This window comes from Egretta garzetta, unplaced genomic scaffold (genome assembly GCF_000687185.1).
Source record: "Egretta garzetta isolate BGI_Z169 unplaced genomic scaffold, ASM68718v1 scaffold427, whole genome shotgun sequence".
NCBI classification, from domain to species: domain Eukaryota; kingdom Metazoa; phylum Chordata; class Aves; order Pelecaniformes; family Ardeidae; genus Egretta; species Egretta garzetta.
Window position 1 is genome coordinate 108969 of NW_009260345.1, and position 16076 is coordinate 125044.

Consider the following 16076-nt stretch of genomic DNA (forward strand, 5'->3'; position numbering starts at 1 on the left):
AAGGGATCACATGCCAATATACTGCTGAAAAAAATACCAACATTTATCAGAATATGACCTATCCCAGACAACTTATTTTATAGAAAGTCAAGAGAACAGGGAGAACTGAAGTCCATCAAAATTCTGAAGCAAGGAAGTTTCAAACTTTTAAAAATATATATCCATAAATACCACCAATACTTCAATAAAAATCATGCTCTCAGTTCCCGTCATCTAGACCAACCGCACGGATTCAAACACAACAGAATTTTCTACTGAAGGACATGTGCAATTCAAAGGCCAGAAAATCCTCGTTAAACGACTCCAGAACAGCTTCAGTCTCCGTAACTCCCACTAAGCTCCCCAAACCTCTAGAGCTGCAAATCACCTCTTTCATACTGGCTGCCCAGGGCTTCTATCACACAGGTGAATTCTATCACATTGGTGAATTCTACAAGCCAGAAGATAACCATTTCTCAAACACAACATACTTGGAATCAAAAGCAGTATCTATGCAGATGAAGCAACTCAACTAGACAATGTTTTGGGGTTTTTTTGGTGGGGGTTTTGTTTTGTTTGGGGTTTTTTTGAGGCCTACTGAGACTAGGAGCTAACAGTGCAGTCAATTGCATTTATTGTTCCATTGTCTAAAAGCGTTAACCATAGACATCAAAAATATCCTAAGTACCCTTTTGAAGTAGAAAGCTTTTTAGAGCAACAGGCACAACTCCTCTCAAGGTTTGAGAAGCAGGTGGTTCAACTAAAACATGGCCAATTTCCTTGTTCGTTTTTTTTAGCATAAGTCTGTAGTTATTGCAAATTCTTGATTTATTTCTAATTCAGTTTCAGTTCTCCATGCTGCAGTCTTCGCTAGTCAAGACCTACAATCTCGCTCTACATTAGTTTTCTGCAGAGAAGCTGTTTTAAGTTAATGACCATGCCCATTCTCCCATTAAAGTGGTTTTTCAGTCATGTACTTAGCACTCAAGTTTTTTTTATGGCACTTTGTTTCACATTATGCTCAGCAGCCCATGTAAGACATTGCATTTTGCAACCAAATAGCCAATGGCCATTGGCAGACTTCCACCCCCCCTTTCTCAATATGATTGGAATAAATCAAGGCTTATTTGCACATGGATGGCAGAAAAATCCCTCTGCAACCTGCAAAGTAAAGTGAACCCCCTTAATTATCAGCGTCAAGTAGATTTATTATGAATCTCATTACACTTGATTCATTGTTAGCTAGGATCACATCAGGTATCTCAGCTTTTTTGCTAGAAATTCATATTGAAACACAGAGGATTATCAACTGGCCAAAAGACCACTGGGTAATAATCTGGATAAATGTTCTTACCTAATAAAACTACAAAAGGAAATGAGACAATTAGAAGATTTCAGAGCAATCCTTTTAGCTACTTTAGGAACAAAGAGGACTTCTGTAATACTCTAGAAAAAGAATTATAACTTCACCTGAAAAAGGAATTTGCATTTAAGTGGTTCAACTTCATTCCTTCTTCTTTCAGTGAGTCTTGGACTGTTCCTACAGTTTCAAAGTACAGCTTTATTTCAAGTTAAGAGTAATGCTTACAGCCCTCTAAACTAACAATTTGGTCACCGACTTGTGATCCCAGTGGCTCCTGATAAACTCACAGCTGCTGGACTTAGTATTTATACACGAAACAACTGACGTATTTCCATTTGGTCTTCATGACAAGAGGATGACTACATAGAATGGCAAACCATTACTGCTTCCAAACAAAACTCAGGGAAGAGGAAAGGGAAACTGCTGAGTGGACTGCCCTTGACCCACGACAAACAGACAACTCAGCTGTCACTTATGTTTTGGTCATTTGAGAAGCAGCAGAAAGTGTATCTGAAATGAGACACCCTATTCAGCTGAAGCTCAATCTAGTCCATAGATACTTTTTTTTTTCCCCTTCCTGGAAAGAGATTTGGCTTGAAAAGGGGGAAGGGAGAAGGCAAGAGTATAAGGCAAATTCCCAAGAGAACTGTAAGCACATTTCCATGGATAAGATTGATTTACCAGCTGGAAAATCTAAGTTTGGAAGAAGGCAGTTCCAGGAGTCAAAATTTAGATGCAGGTTTTAACCATGCTCATTACTCTTTTACACTGGGTAGCCAAACAGACACAGATACAAAATCTGCTTCGTTCCAGAGTGCTGGGGGGGCGGGGAATGGAGAGGGGAAAAAAAAAAAAAAAAAAAAAAAAATCCTTGTTTTGCCAGATGGCTTATACAGGGACCACAGGAGAATTCAGGAAGGCCAAAGTTAGAAAATAAAGCAAAAAAGCAACATTGGCAATGACTGATACAGTGTTTTGTTGGGGGCCAGAAATGAAAATACTTCCTGAACAGGTAAGAAGCAAGAACAATTACCATTCCCACACAGGAACAAGAAAAACAAAAGATACCATTTCCCTGCATATAATTGCCAGAGAAGATAAGGACACAAGTCAAAGGGAAAGTGGAAAAATAGTTTTCAACATCATCAACCAACTCATTCTTTCCATTCTAAATTCCAACGCCAACTTCCTCACATTTCATGCTCCTCTTAAGTGACAAAATACACTTAAAACATCACTATGCTAAGCGCCTGCTGCTTTTTAACTCCACTCATCCACACCAACCTAGTTAACATGCATATTCATTATTACCTGGTATTTATAAGTGATTTTAGATAGAGTAGTTGTGCTCCTTCAAATTTTACAAGCTTACCCAAATCATGTGGCTTGTTGCAAAAAGTTATCAAGATCAGAAGTTGAGCAACGTATAATCCTGGATGTGATAAAACAGTAAAATCACACAACACAAGCATACTTCAGAAATTCAGTACTATCTTATAAGCTGCCACATTAGAAGCCCCAACTGTTTTCGGACAGAGGTCAAACCACTGAAGAACTGTCATGAAGCAAACCTTCAGTTGAACAATTCAGAACACCAACCAGCAATTTGCAGTAATAGTAAATAACAGAGGTTACCACAAAAAGAATTTTGGGAATTATTTTGCTGATGCTGAAAGTACAGAGAGTTGCTTTAGCACAGCTGATCCTGGCATACTCGCTTTGGTTAGCCCAACCCAATCTACAGCTACTCAAACTTTCTTCACAAAACCGAATCAGTTCTTTGCTTCGCCATTTGAGATAATTACTGTTTGCACTAGTGTTAGCTTTCATACTTGAAAAAAGGACTACCAGAGTTCTTGCAGATTCTTCTGAATCAGTTTACCAGCAATTTTAAAACCCTATCACTTACATGGTTTAGAAACTAAGAATGCCTTCTCACAGGTGCCATGACATTATGCGATTTTTCAGTATGAGTTTATCAAGCAGAAACCATTTACAGCATAGGTACATTAGGAGTTTTCCCCAATATCTCCACGTTTGGTGCAACAATTTCTTTGCAAAGTTTTTCTCGCTCTTGTTCAACTCAACACTTGGGGAGTTTTTCATCTGTATGTCCTAGAAAACAGATCCAGAAAGCCTTCTGGAACAGCTAGTCCTTCTCCTAGTCCCTAGGAAAAGACCTTTAAGATCATCAGGTCCAAACATAAACCTAACACTGTCTCTCCGGTTCCGCAAAAACCTTCAAACACCTAAATTATGGTCACAAAGTTTTACCTCAGATATTAAAAGTGTAGGTTCACAAACTGTTATAAAATACTAAAAAACCCACAAGAAATAGCAACAAAATGTTCATTATTACTGGCTGCTGCCCTTAATACAGCTCAAAATCTGAATACATGCAAAAAATGACTTTACATGTTTGTGTAAGTTACAGAAATATTTAATCCACAAGTCTGTAAAAAAATGAGAAACCGAGGTATGTCAACAGTCGGTAGCTTATTCAGTAAGATATTATTAAACAAAGAATAGAAAGGGAGGTATTTTGGCAACAAGCAGAAAAGAAATCCCCAAACTTTAGTACAAATATTGTATTAATGATACTTTCATGAACTGGCCATTCATAGCATGGGAAATTTTCAGAATCAATTAACTGTTTAAATTTGGTCCTAAAACTCTAAAATTCATGTCATGTACATCGTAAGAAACAAGAGGGTTGGCTATTCCTCACCCTTGTCTTGTAAATGCCTTTTCAACTCTCACAGTTCCTTAGAAGGAACCACTTAAGTGGTTCTTCTTAAGTCAACAGCAATGACAGATTTAAGAGTCTCCAACAGCAATAAATCAAAATTCAATTCTGCCTAGTTTTCTGGGATTCACCCAAATTTGAAAAGATTTCATATTGGATGGAAGGAAGAAAAACATTTTTCTTGAACCCAAGAACAGTCTCAAGATATAGACAATACCTCTGGCTATTTTTCCCTGTTTGAAGAAAGTGCTATCATATACATTTAGTCACATTCAGTTGCACTAACAGGCCGTAATTTGTGCTGTATTACTGTTGTGGTACCTTTTGGGTTTGGTTTTTTTTTTTAACCCTCTCCATACATATACAGTTCCACGACAAGCCCTATATCCCATTTGATGCATCTATGCAAACACCCTGGAAACTCTAGGGACACCAACTGTAAGAAAAAAAATCAGCCGCCTATCAAAAAAAGCAGAAAAGGAAGTGAACAGTATATGATATTAAGCTATATCAGTGTAGCCTGACTGTAGCAAGTTTTGCTTGATAAGCAAATTACCTGAATAAATCAAGAAACTCATCTGGACAAAATTGTTTCCATTACTAACACCCAGATAGAAGGGACAAATTACAAACTATAGGACCTTTCTTAAATAGTTGTATTACAACCTAAATTAACTGGAAAGATTTGTTCTCCTACATAGACAGAAAGAAAAATGCAGTCCCTAAACAACAGGATGTTAACTACTTAGTTGTTCTGTGCATGAAATTTACTTCAAGCACAAATGTAGCTGAGCCAGAATTCCCTGGTGCCACAATCACTGAAAAGCACTGAACATTCAAGCAGGTAGTCTACAAAACCAAATGGAGCCCATAGGAAACAAATGCACGTTTTCCTAGAGGAAACTTGAGTATTAAGGAGGTTTTTTATGACAGAATTTCAGGTATAGACCATGCACAATCTGTTAATGTACTACAGCATTTAAGTCTTCAGCAGCAACCCATAGCCTCTTCACTATTTTTTTGTTGTTGTTCCTTAGGGTAAATACTGAACCCCTCAGTTACATTCAGGCTTAGTATATGGAGATCAGCAAAAGAAATCACACCATCACCTGAACTGGCTCACAGTTGCCATCAAGAGGCAAAAAAATTCAAATTCAACGTGTGATTTTTTCCCCCAGGGAACGCATTCTGCTTTTGAGCCACTTGTCTGCAGAAAAAAAGCTCAAGGTACATGCAAAGGAAATAGAGAAAAACACAGAAAAAAACATTCTAAAATTAAGCTTAAAGTCTTATTTTTGTATCAGACATTTCTACAGTTTCTCCATTTTTAGCACACGGTCCTTGGCAAACCTAACAACACACTAAGCCCCAAATCACAATAAATGCAAATAAAAACCATGCCCTCAAAGGCCATTCTACATACTGTCAATCTCTACTTGTCTACATCCAGAGAGGGCAATATAAAAAAAAATTTCAATCACTTTTCAGACAGTATTTCCTACTGTAGGATACTTGTCTGAACGGACAGGTTCTCAAGGACTCTCCAATTCAAGTTCAGTCTCACTTATCATATTTTTTCTTTAGGGAAGACTCAAAGGCTCCAAGTCCAAACCAGCTATAGCAAAACCGAGCACATTAAGTTAGCATCTTGGCATTTTTATATAGATACACAACTTACATTTCCCAAATGAAAGTATACCGTAAGCAGTTGAATAAAGAAAGAGACAAACCAAAAATAGTTTTATGTTGAAAAATATCTGTAGGAATAAAAGCCTCACTTAAAAGAAGCAGATTTGAAAACAGACATGGTAACAGTTTGCAACATTTAAGCAAAACCTGCTAACAGTTCAGAAATTGTCATTAACAGATGCATATTACATAAGTGTACACAGATTTGCAGTTCCTTAAGATAATCAGCCTGAATTGCTGAAGCTTTTAATAGCAATATTTGTGGGTTATTGTTTGTATGTCATTAGTCTTTGCCAGGATAGAAGCAGTCCAAATACATTCAGATTGGTGTCATAAACTTGCCAGCAACAGTCAGCAAAGCAGACACAAGTCACAGGGTTGCTCTTAAGAGAGGAAAATGTCCAAGGAAAACTGGGTAACACCATCAGTTGGATAGCCTTAAACTATCATGGGACTATATTAACTGGCCAAAACCAGATAATATGCACATAATTGTTGGTATCAGCTTTGTACCATCTTCCGTTTAGCTCAGCATTCCTACTGAGTTGTTTCAAATTTACCCCAATTACAAAGAGATCAGTATTCCTATTCTTTTCAAATTCATCTAAATGGTGGTAATAAACTCTCAATCACTTAAATGAGTTTTTCCATTTGTAGCTTTTTGCCTTCTGTTGCTAGCCCCAAACCTGCTATCTATTGAAACCCACTATCTTCAGCTACTGACGCAACGGAATTAGGAATGGCTGAAACCATCCAGATGAAAAAGATGATCCAGAACAGCTAAGCAGAAACAAAGCTTCTCCCTCATACAAGGGGTCTAATAAAGCTTATTTTTCACACCATCTGCTGTCCGAAAGCATAAAAAGAGCTGTTCAGTGAATAGCTATCAAAAGTTTCTATCAATGACTGCTTATTAACAGAGGCGATAGGATCCGAGCCATTCTGAACGATGGCTCAAAGTACAGCATCCACATCACAAGTTATCAAAGTTGCCAAAGCTTCCTCTTTGTTTTAATCTTACTGGTACCACGCTAAAAGGAGTCCTGCTAACCACTCACAAAATTAGAAGACTTGAAAAGCACCACAGTGATCTTGTCCTGAGAACAGATACTCCAGAGAATTGCTGCCCAGACTATTGCTGATAGATGAACCAGATAGAGGATTTCAGAATTGTATTCTTGGGCACCCCGAGTACAAAAAGAAATGGTATCCCCTGTATTAAAACGCACAGCCCTGGGCAAAGCATTAGTTCCAGTGTCATTGACACATCATTTAAAAGCTCATAGATATCTTAGTTACAAATTAGATGGCCATCAAGTATAAACATACTTTTTGCAGGATTTCTAAACTGAGAATGCAGGTAGCAATCCCAAAGATTCTACTTATACCCAAAATGATAAATCCAAGGTTGGTAAGTTGGCCTCCCTGAGTGATTTAGAATGAGTTACCCTTATAAAAACTGCATACTGCTTTACACAGATTTTAATACTTAAACAGCTTCTGGAAGGCAAAAAAAATGCCAACACAAGTCTATTTTTTAACAGGCTGCAGTTTCCTTTGCTGAAAAATAAGCTAAGAGCATGTTAAGTTGCTCGTGAGCCATGCAAAGTCACATACAGTGCTGCTAGGAATTACCCAGACAAATCTGGAAGTGCTTTGCTTTAGCATAATTTGGGTACCTGTAATGCCCCTATCATTACTAGGTGAAAAGTTCAGAATACGTTTGAGAACCAAAACTGAATTCTTCTGGTCACTGTATTCTAGCCCAGTTATTTTACGCTCGCTTATTAGAAAAAAAGACTTGGCAACATCTGCAATGACCTTGTTGCAAGGATCTTTTGGGTTAAGAGGATAGCATCACATAGAATAGAACATCTTTAACACAAAGTTTATCCTTTGCTGCATGGAGTTAAGGAGCATTCTGCAGACTGTGTCCATAAGCCAAGAAGCAAGTAAGTTTCCTTCCTCAAGGATGACCTCAAGTGAGCCACAGATTCAAGCCTAGTTACCTCTTCACTTCCCCTGGCTCTCCCAAGGGGAATAGTGAGGGCAACCAAAACCACACATTGACAAGTGTTGGTATGACAATCTCTAAATATGCAGAGGTAGTTGGAAGTAAGGTAGAAAGAAGGACATCTGTAGTATCTTGACCAGAGACATTCAAACACTTCGTTTCAGTACGTAGCCTGAAACATTCTCAAAGTTAGCTAGAAGTCAGTCCTGGAGACTGAGAAGCTACTTCCACAAAAATACTTATGAAGCCAGTATAAAAAGTTCAGTCTCATTTGTCAGGACAAGAATTTCAACACCATATTTGAAAAGATTTTCAGATGCCTCACATTCGATAAAAGCCTTCAATTACTCGGAGAAACTGATTTTCAAGCAGCACTACAAATCCAGCTAATTTAGGATAGGAATTGTTTCAAGTACACTGGAAGAGTGTTTCTCCAGACATGTTGTACACATGTCATGATCAAGTTAGAACCATGGAATCATTATCTAAAGTTTTAAGAGTCAAAACAGTCACTTTCTACCATCTGCTATTAAAAAAAAAAAAAAAACCAACACACATGCTTTGCCAAGAGACTCTTTATGCCCAGCTGCAGAAGCACTGCAAACTTGCATGATATTTATTCTTTTTCTTACAGCCCAAATGTTACAGCCATTATATCTGCATTTCCATTTTTTATAAGTTAATAGCTCTCAAGGCTAAAACAAGCTTGAAACCGTGAACTTAAAGACTGAAACAGAAAAATACTCAACTTTTATTTCAACTCAACCATGATTTGAAGGAACCAATTAGCGATCTCAAAAGAAAAAAACCCAAACCAGGTTGCTAATCTTTACAGGAAGCGAGAGTTTCTGAAGAGATGCATGACAGGAAGCATCAAGGCTGCCACTACTTAGCACAAACTTTGTCACATGCAGTATGGAGAACCTGGGTGATGGTCAGAGCTGTGCTGTTTAACAAGCTGCTGATACAAAACAAAAACAACAACAAAGTAAGAAAAAGAACATGTGGCCCAGAGCGATGTTGCTAACCAAAAGGTACTGAATATGCACTGCACCATGCACTGCATCCATGGAGACTGCCATAGATCTATTATTGCTTGTTTTATTTATTACTCTGCTAGACAGCTCTCAAAGGACTCTATACAGGATGTCTCCAGGGGGTTTTATCAGGTCAGAGGGGGTGGGGTGGGGTGTCCCTTTCAGAGAAAGATTATAGTCCTAATATTTTTCCTTAGGCCTCAAAAGTTTCGTTATGAAGCTAAGCGTTTTTATTTAAAACCATAATGGTCCAAAACAAATCTCATTTAAGAGATTTAATTCTGCAGTTCTCAAACCCACCCGAACTGACAAATAAGAACCTGTTTATTTCCACAAGAAATGCTGCATTTTCAGAACATACTTATCCGATAGTATTTATTGCCTCGCAACCAGTCAGTTACAAATTGAACCACAGCCATCTCCAAAAGTGGTATCCCTTTGAGGTAAGATTATTTTTCCCAAGTAGAGGTCTCCTAACAGCTGCAGGTCCAGAATGTACTTTAAAGCTCCCTTCTCTCTTTCAGGGTCACCTTTGTAAAGTCTGAGGGAGCCTGACCACTGTTTATACTTCTGCAGGTAATTAGTCTGGCTCCTTTCCCATGTCATTTATCAAGTTGTCAATTGTATCAATTACAGCACATTTGCTCAGGAATATGGCTGGGGTTTGTTCATTAGCTAAAGGAGAAGTTTCCACATCAGAGATTTGAAGTCACTCAGTACCAGTAACTTGTTCTACCCTATGACATGGAAAACCAACAGAAGATTTAACCTTACTGGACAAAGTTTCAAGCTCCCTATGCATGCACACTTGAAGACACTTGGAAATCCAGTGTAACCTGGAAGTGTTATAAACTGATTATACACTTACAGTTCTACAGCTTTTTGCTTTCAAGCCAGAGAACAGAAAAAGAGCTAATAAAGACAGAATGATGTTCACAGAGGTCGTCAGATACCTTTATTAATCTACATTTGTGACAAATTTTTTATGCATCCGACCCAGAAGTAGTCATAAACAGGAGGCACACTGCTGCTGTTACCAGTGGGTGCAGCCACAGACTCAGTTTTGCTCACAGCCTAGTAGAGTTATTTTAAACACTGATGTGAAGCACAGGGCAGGCATGGGAGTCACCATACTGGATTAGACTTGAGTTTGATCTCTTTCAGTAGAAGTTTTATAAAATGTACTTTAAAATATTCAGAATTAAACTACAGTTAGAGCTTTCAAAGAATGTATGTCGTTTCAGGATGTTGACTATTCCTCCAGAACTAGCAGAATGTAATATTTTTCCAGTAGCACTTGGCAGACGAATTCCAGGTCCACACTCCTCAGCTTCATCTCACCACACAAAGGGTTTGATGTGGTTTTCCATTTTGCTTTACCATAGCTATATGATTGTGCATCAGAGCTAGCATCTTTGCAGTCAGGCCTCCTTGTGAGCAATATGCAACCAGCTTAAAAAAAAAAAAAAAAAGACTACAGGATGCCACAGTTATGTGTTACAAGACCTTTTTTGGTTGTCAGACTTGAACACGCAGCTTCTGAAACATTCCCAGCTCAGCCAGTCCAGAAAGCAAAGAGATTTTAAGAATTATACTTTGACTTCAGTAAGCTGATATTTATTACGGTGAGCCTGCAGCAAAGTCTGTACTCCATAGTATAAAAATGACATTCCATTGTCGCATGCTGACCTAAAAATCAGTATTAAATAAAGCTTTAAGTCTAAGACATAAAGGATAGGTATAGTTAAATCTGAAGTGAAGACATACATCACACCCAAGCAACTTCCCGTATTGTGAGTTTTAAGTTAACTTCTATACATTGTTACACTCAAATTCTGACACATGGAAATATTATTTAGCACCTCCCTGCTTCCTGTAATAAAGTGACGAACAGTTACATTATCATTTTTACCAGAGTGCACTGCAGAATCTCATGGTTCACATTTGGTTACAGCATTATGTTTGTTCTCAACTGTTTTTTCATTGCTACTGCCTATGTAAAGAAAAATCCATTTGTAAGTTAGAGTATTTGTACACCACACTTGCTCTATAGTTAACAATCTGCAACAAACTTGCATGTGTGTAACCTACGCTAGTTTATAACTCCAAAGATTTACAACTAAAGGTAGCCAAATTCACATTCAGCTTCCCCTCAAAGTAGTTAATGAGCACAACATATTCTTCTTGCAGCACTTTCCCCTCTCGAACATTTCTTACCCCCAGAAGCTCTCTCTCTCTCAGAGACAGCTCTCAACCTACTTTTCCCCTTCAGCAGCTCACGTTAGGCACAATAACCTAACACTGCACTGAAGCCAGAGTAAGAATGGCAAAGTGACATACCAGCAAGATGCATTCATGAACTGTAACTGCTGACTGACCAACCTACCCTTTCTGTCAAAGAAATGCGAAGGACATGAGTGATGTAGCACGTACCAGACAAGTGGTGCAGTTCTCCACTGCATGCAGTTTACCAGGAATGCATCTTTGAACTCATGTAAGTATCTTTCTACTAACAGTTTCTAAATCATGCTTCCTTCCTCTTAAAAACACTGTCCAAATGAAAGATAAGTCTTCAAGTGCCCAACAATATATAGTTCAAAAAGAGAGCTCAATTCACCTTCCATATCATCAAGTGAACGTTCATATTTGAAAAGTTACTAATTGGAATGACAGAACTCAGAGCAGTAATTCTGGAGACAAGATTTTGCAGTCCAGCAAGTGACTGCACCACCCTGTATTGTTCTGTAAACCAGAAGTTAAACAACAGTCTTGATTTAAAACCAACTCAAACTGAAACAGGGACTCGGAGAATGACACATTACCCCCAAGACTTGGCTTTTACAGTCAATGATGTGACTCTTGCTACCTTTGACACAGGAGTATTACTTTACATAGATAAGCTTAATGCAACAGGAAAAGGCGTCACATGTTAGCCACAATGTTACCTGAACTGTACAGAGATGACAAAAGACTTGCTGGTCAGAAATTGAATTTAAAAAGACTAACCAGTAACACGATTGTACAGGAAGAGTTATTTTAAATTAAAATAGAGAACAGCAGTAGTAACCGCTTTTGTTAACTTCTACTTAAAGGCCATTAAAGTAGCAACCCTAACTACTACTTCAGTCAATTTGAGATGTGCTAATGACAACAGTAGGAGGCACACTTGACTCAGAATAACTAGAGTTGAGATGAATATGTACAATGGGAATAAAAGTGTTTGAAGGCTACTGCTACACTTATGATTTCCTTGCAGTAACTGAAGCTGAGCACTGGCCATAAGCAGTTGCTGCTGAGCGCTTCACAGCTCCACTATGTTCATGGCACGGCAGGTATTTCGCATTTAAATACCTGCATCCAATATTCAAACTGGATTCAGTTACAGTTTGCTTCATATAGACCACAAAGTAAACTAGGATAGTCCATCAGTCAGTCACACCTTTGTTAGGATTTTGTTGCACATCTATAAGCAACCTTGAAATACTCAATTCCTTCAAACCAAATCTTCCCATCTTCCATAGATCAAGAAAAACCGCGGCCTTGGCCAGGACCTCCCTTGCTAGAGATACTAACCCCACCATTAGGTCACCCATAGAATTTCAGCTCTTCCTCCTTCTATTTTCTCCACAGTTCAGGACATCAAGCATAAGGGGCCTTACAAGGCAGTTCGAAAGCCTTCTTAAGCATATGGAGCAATATTCTCCAGAATATCAGCAGCAACTTGGAAACCCAAGCTGCATTTGATAAACAGCACCCAAACTCCCTTTGAAAGGAAGCATATCACTATTCTCAGATTTTACACTTTATCACTACAGAGCACGTACATAAAAATTAGGGATAACTGCACCATTCAGCATTAAAAAGACATTTTGCCAGAGACCATCACCAAGTCCTCTGTGCTGGCGTTGATCCACAGGATTCCTACTACAGGATTTGCTCCAATACTTCAACACTGTATTTTAACTGAGTTGAAAGCAACTGGCATCTTGCGTCCCCCCAAACAGCAGAAATTTTAAAGAAACTGAAGCATCTGTGGTACACTAGAAGAGCCTCAAAAGAACATATGCCCCAAGACTCTGCAGAAGTACCAACTGTGCTCACCCCATTCTGTTATACATCTTGCAATCAAGAATTATGATACACCTGTATCAACTTTGGACAAGCCATGAGAGGTACAACTTAGTCTGCATAATCACACTAAGCAGCCTCACTCCGCCAGCACTACAGAGTTTAGAAGACTCTAGAGAGGTAGGACACCTAGGATGCCTACGCTTGCTAGCACGATTACAGAGAAGAAAAGCTCTTCTATAGCTAAGAAACATTATTTCAATACAATTAAAAGTAATCATCAGTTAGTTATAGTTGGTGTAATATAGCATGGAAGAAAATCATTCATATTTCCCTAATAAAATAATTATGCTTTGAAGGTTCATCAATCCTCAAACCATGGCATTCTGGAAAACCAATGACATCTAAATTTCAGTCCATCTCAGTGAATCCAGATTGTATTTTGATACAAATCACACATAACAAATATCACCAGCCTATCAACAATTATATTTTCCTAGAGAAGGAAGAGGATGTACCCATCATACCAACAAATACCAAGTTCCTCCTTTTATTTCTAAATGCAAACAATAAAACATGACTTTATCTTAAAATATTCTACCAGCTGTAGAGTTTAGTTCCTTTAGCAAATACTTTTAACAGATATAAAATGTATATTGCTGTTGCAAACTTGTCATTTTGTATGCAGTCTCCTTATGAGAGGAAAACTACAGCCTTCAGAATAATTTAACGCACAAGGCACTCCTGTAACATAGTTAACTTCCAAACAAAACATCAAATATTTCCCCCCTTACAAATATTTTCATTCATGCTTTTTGCAATCTGTCATTTTAAATACTACTTACAAAATTCTTCGATCAATTGAAAGCTCAGCAATATGCCCTTTATTAAATGAGCTTCTTTATTAAATTATTTCAAAGAAGGTGCCACTTTGGACAGTTTGACCACATGGTATTGATGATGATTAAGGCACTTCAACAAAGGCAATGTTAGTGAAGTGACTGATGCCAAGCTGACTTCAGTTTCTGATCAGTAAGTGTGAAGACTTGAAACAGATTTCAGGGGTTAAAGTCAAGAAACTCCAAAATTGCAAAGATTAAAATTTCAAATAGAAGTCATAATTTTGGTGGATTATTGATCTCCTCTCAGCTCAAACTTCATGTAAGCAGTTTAAGCAGAGCCCAACACTGGATAATTTCACTTTTTTTTTTTTTACTTAAAATTAATGCTCAAAATGCAAAAGAAATGCTCAAACGAAGACCACAGTAAATACATAGCTAGCATGGAGGAGCAAGGCATGCTTAAGGGTCACAAAGAAAATTGGAAGCTTAATTCCACAGTCAGTAAGCATAGAATAATGGCAATAACATAATCAACCAAGTTACTGGTAGAATGCTCAAGAAATCATCCAAAAGCAAATATGAATACAAATCAAGAAATCTGTTAATAAAATCTCTCAGTTTGACTGGAGTAGATACAAAATTGCTTTTGAGGGGAAGAAAGCTTTGTTGCAGTTACTGCAATCAGTCATTTGTGAGCAGCTAACAGCTTAAAAACCCCTCAAAGACTTCTGGGATTTTGACCCAATGCTCTTTTGTCTGCCCTAAATTGGATGGGAACAAACACAATAATAAAGCCATACTACATGAACCCCTCTATGGACTGCACCAAAGCCCAACACTAAAAAAAACAAGCACTATCCATTTAATTTAATGCTGAGGCTTTGAAAACAAACTAGTACACCAGGTGTTTGTTCCTGGTACTCCAAGCTCTTCCCACTTCTTTTAAGGTTGTTGCACAGCAACCTGCACCTTGATTATACAAGCTCTGACTCGTGTGGAACTGAGGGTGTTCTTGCCATGGTTAGACTGGGCTTCTACAAAACTCTGGCTCTGCTCAGGCCAGAAACCTGGCAGAAGAGTATTATCTTAGTCCAGTTTAATCCACCAGTCATTTGGAAAGGTTAAACTCCAGAGTTTTGTTTAAAGCTTCCTTTCCTTGTGCCTGTATCAAGTGTGAACCCTAGAACTCAGAACGAAAAAAATCAGCTTTGCAAAACCAAAGTCATGTAGTCCATCACATTGTATATGTTCTAGGGTTACCTCCTACAAGAATCCACTGCCACAAACACACTAAATGTCTGTGAAATTAACATTTTAATTTTTTTTTTCTAAGAAAAAAACCTAAACAAATTTTAAAAAATTAAGGCTAGCTCAAGTTGATGTTCACTTACACATTTTCCCTCAGCCTCTCTGACACCAAAGCCATGTAGTCCATCACATTGTATATCTTCTAGGGTTACCTCCTACAAGAATCCACTGCCACAAACACACTAAATGTCTGTGAAATTAACATTTTAATTTTTTTTTTCTAAGAAAAAAACCTAAACAAATTTTAAAAAATTAAGGCTAGCTCAAGTTGATGTTCACTTACACATTTTCCCTCAGCCTCTCTGACACTGCATACAAGTACTTTTACAATCCTCCAAGCTACCTTTTGGAGGCGTAAAATGCAAGACGCTGTAAGAAACAGAACTGTAGTATATTTTTTGATGATAAAGCTAAAAAGATCTTTAGTGAGCAGAGTATTTAAAAGAATTAAAAGGCAAACCAACTCCAAGGGAAGGCTGTACCCTTCTTCCAAAGGAATGCCTCATGTAAGGTTTGCAGTTCCCTGCCTAAATAAAGCAGGCCTCAAGTTGATGGATTTTTACCTCCTTAAAGCACACAGCCTAGCACCCGGAGAGTGACTGTGCTTTGGTAATTCACAATTTTTATTTATATTACCTGCAGCTCGCACCAGGCGACTTCCACAGTGGTATCCGTATCCAGTCCTTTATACACAGTTTTGAAAGAGCCTCTTCCAATCTCAATGTCAAACTTCAGGAAGCGGCCATCTGGGGAGATGCCCACTGCCTTGGTCTCAAGTTCTTCGATGTCTTCCTGCTGCGCTCTCCGCTCCTCAAATTCCCGGCTGGCAGCTGATGCGCTGCCAGCGGCACTGGTGGGGGGTAGCACGGTTGCCTCATCCTCCTCCTCCTTCGGCAGCAGTGGGGCGGCATCCTTTGAGGCAGGGGGCTCCTGAGCAGGCTGTCCTTCGAGGGGAAGCGGGGCAGGCGGCGGCGGCTGCTGCAGCAGCAAGGGAGCTTGGGCGGCGCTGACAGCGATGCAAGAGGACCGG

The 16076-nt window shown here is 38.6% G+C and overlaps 1 protein-coding gene across 1 annotated transcript in view; it reads right to left on the reverse strand.

The window, feature by feature from the left end:
- The window catches only part of WNK1 (WNK lysine deficient protein kinase 1), a gene marked incomplete at its 5' end in the record, with an annotated part of 108396 nt that extends 92324 nt beyond the window's left edge, over positions 1 to 16072 (reverse strand). The window contains one exon of the mRNA XM_035898136.1: positions 15683 to 16072. Coding sequence (XP_035754029.1) covers positions 15683 to 16072 — 390 coding nt within the window. The remainder of the gene's footprint in view (positions 1 to 15682) is intronic.
- Positions 16073 to 16076: the final 4 nt, after the last annotated feature.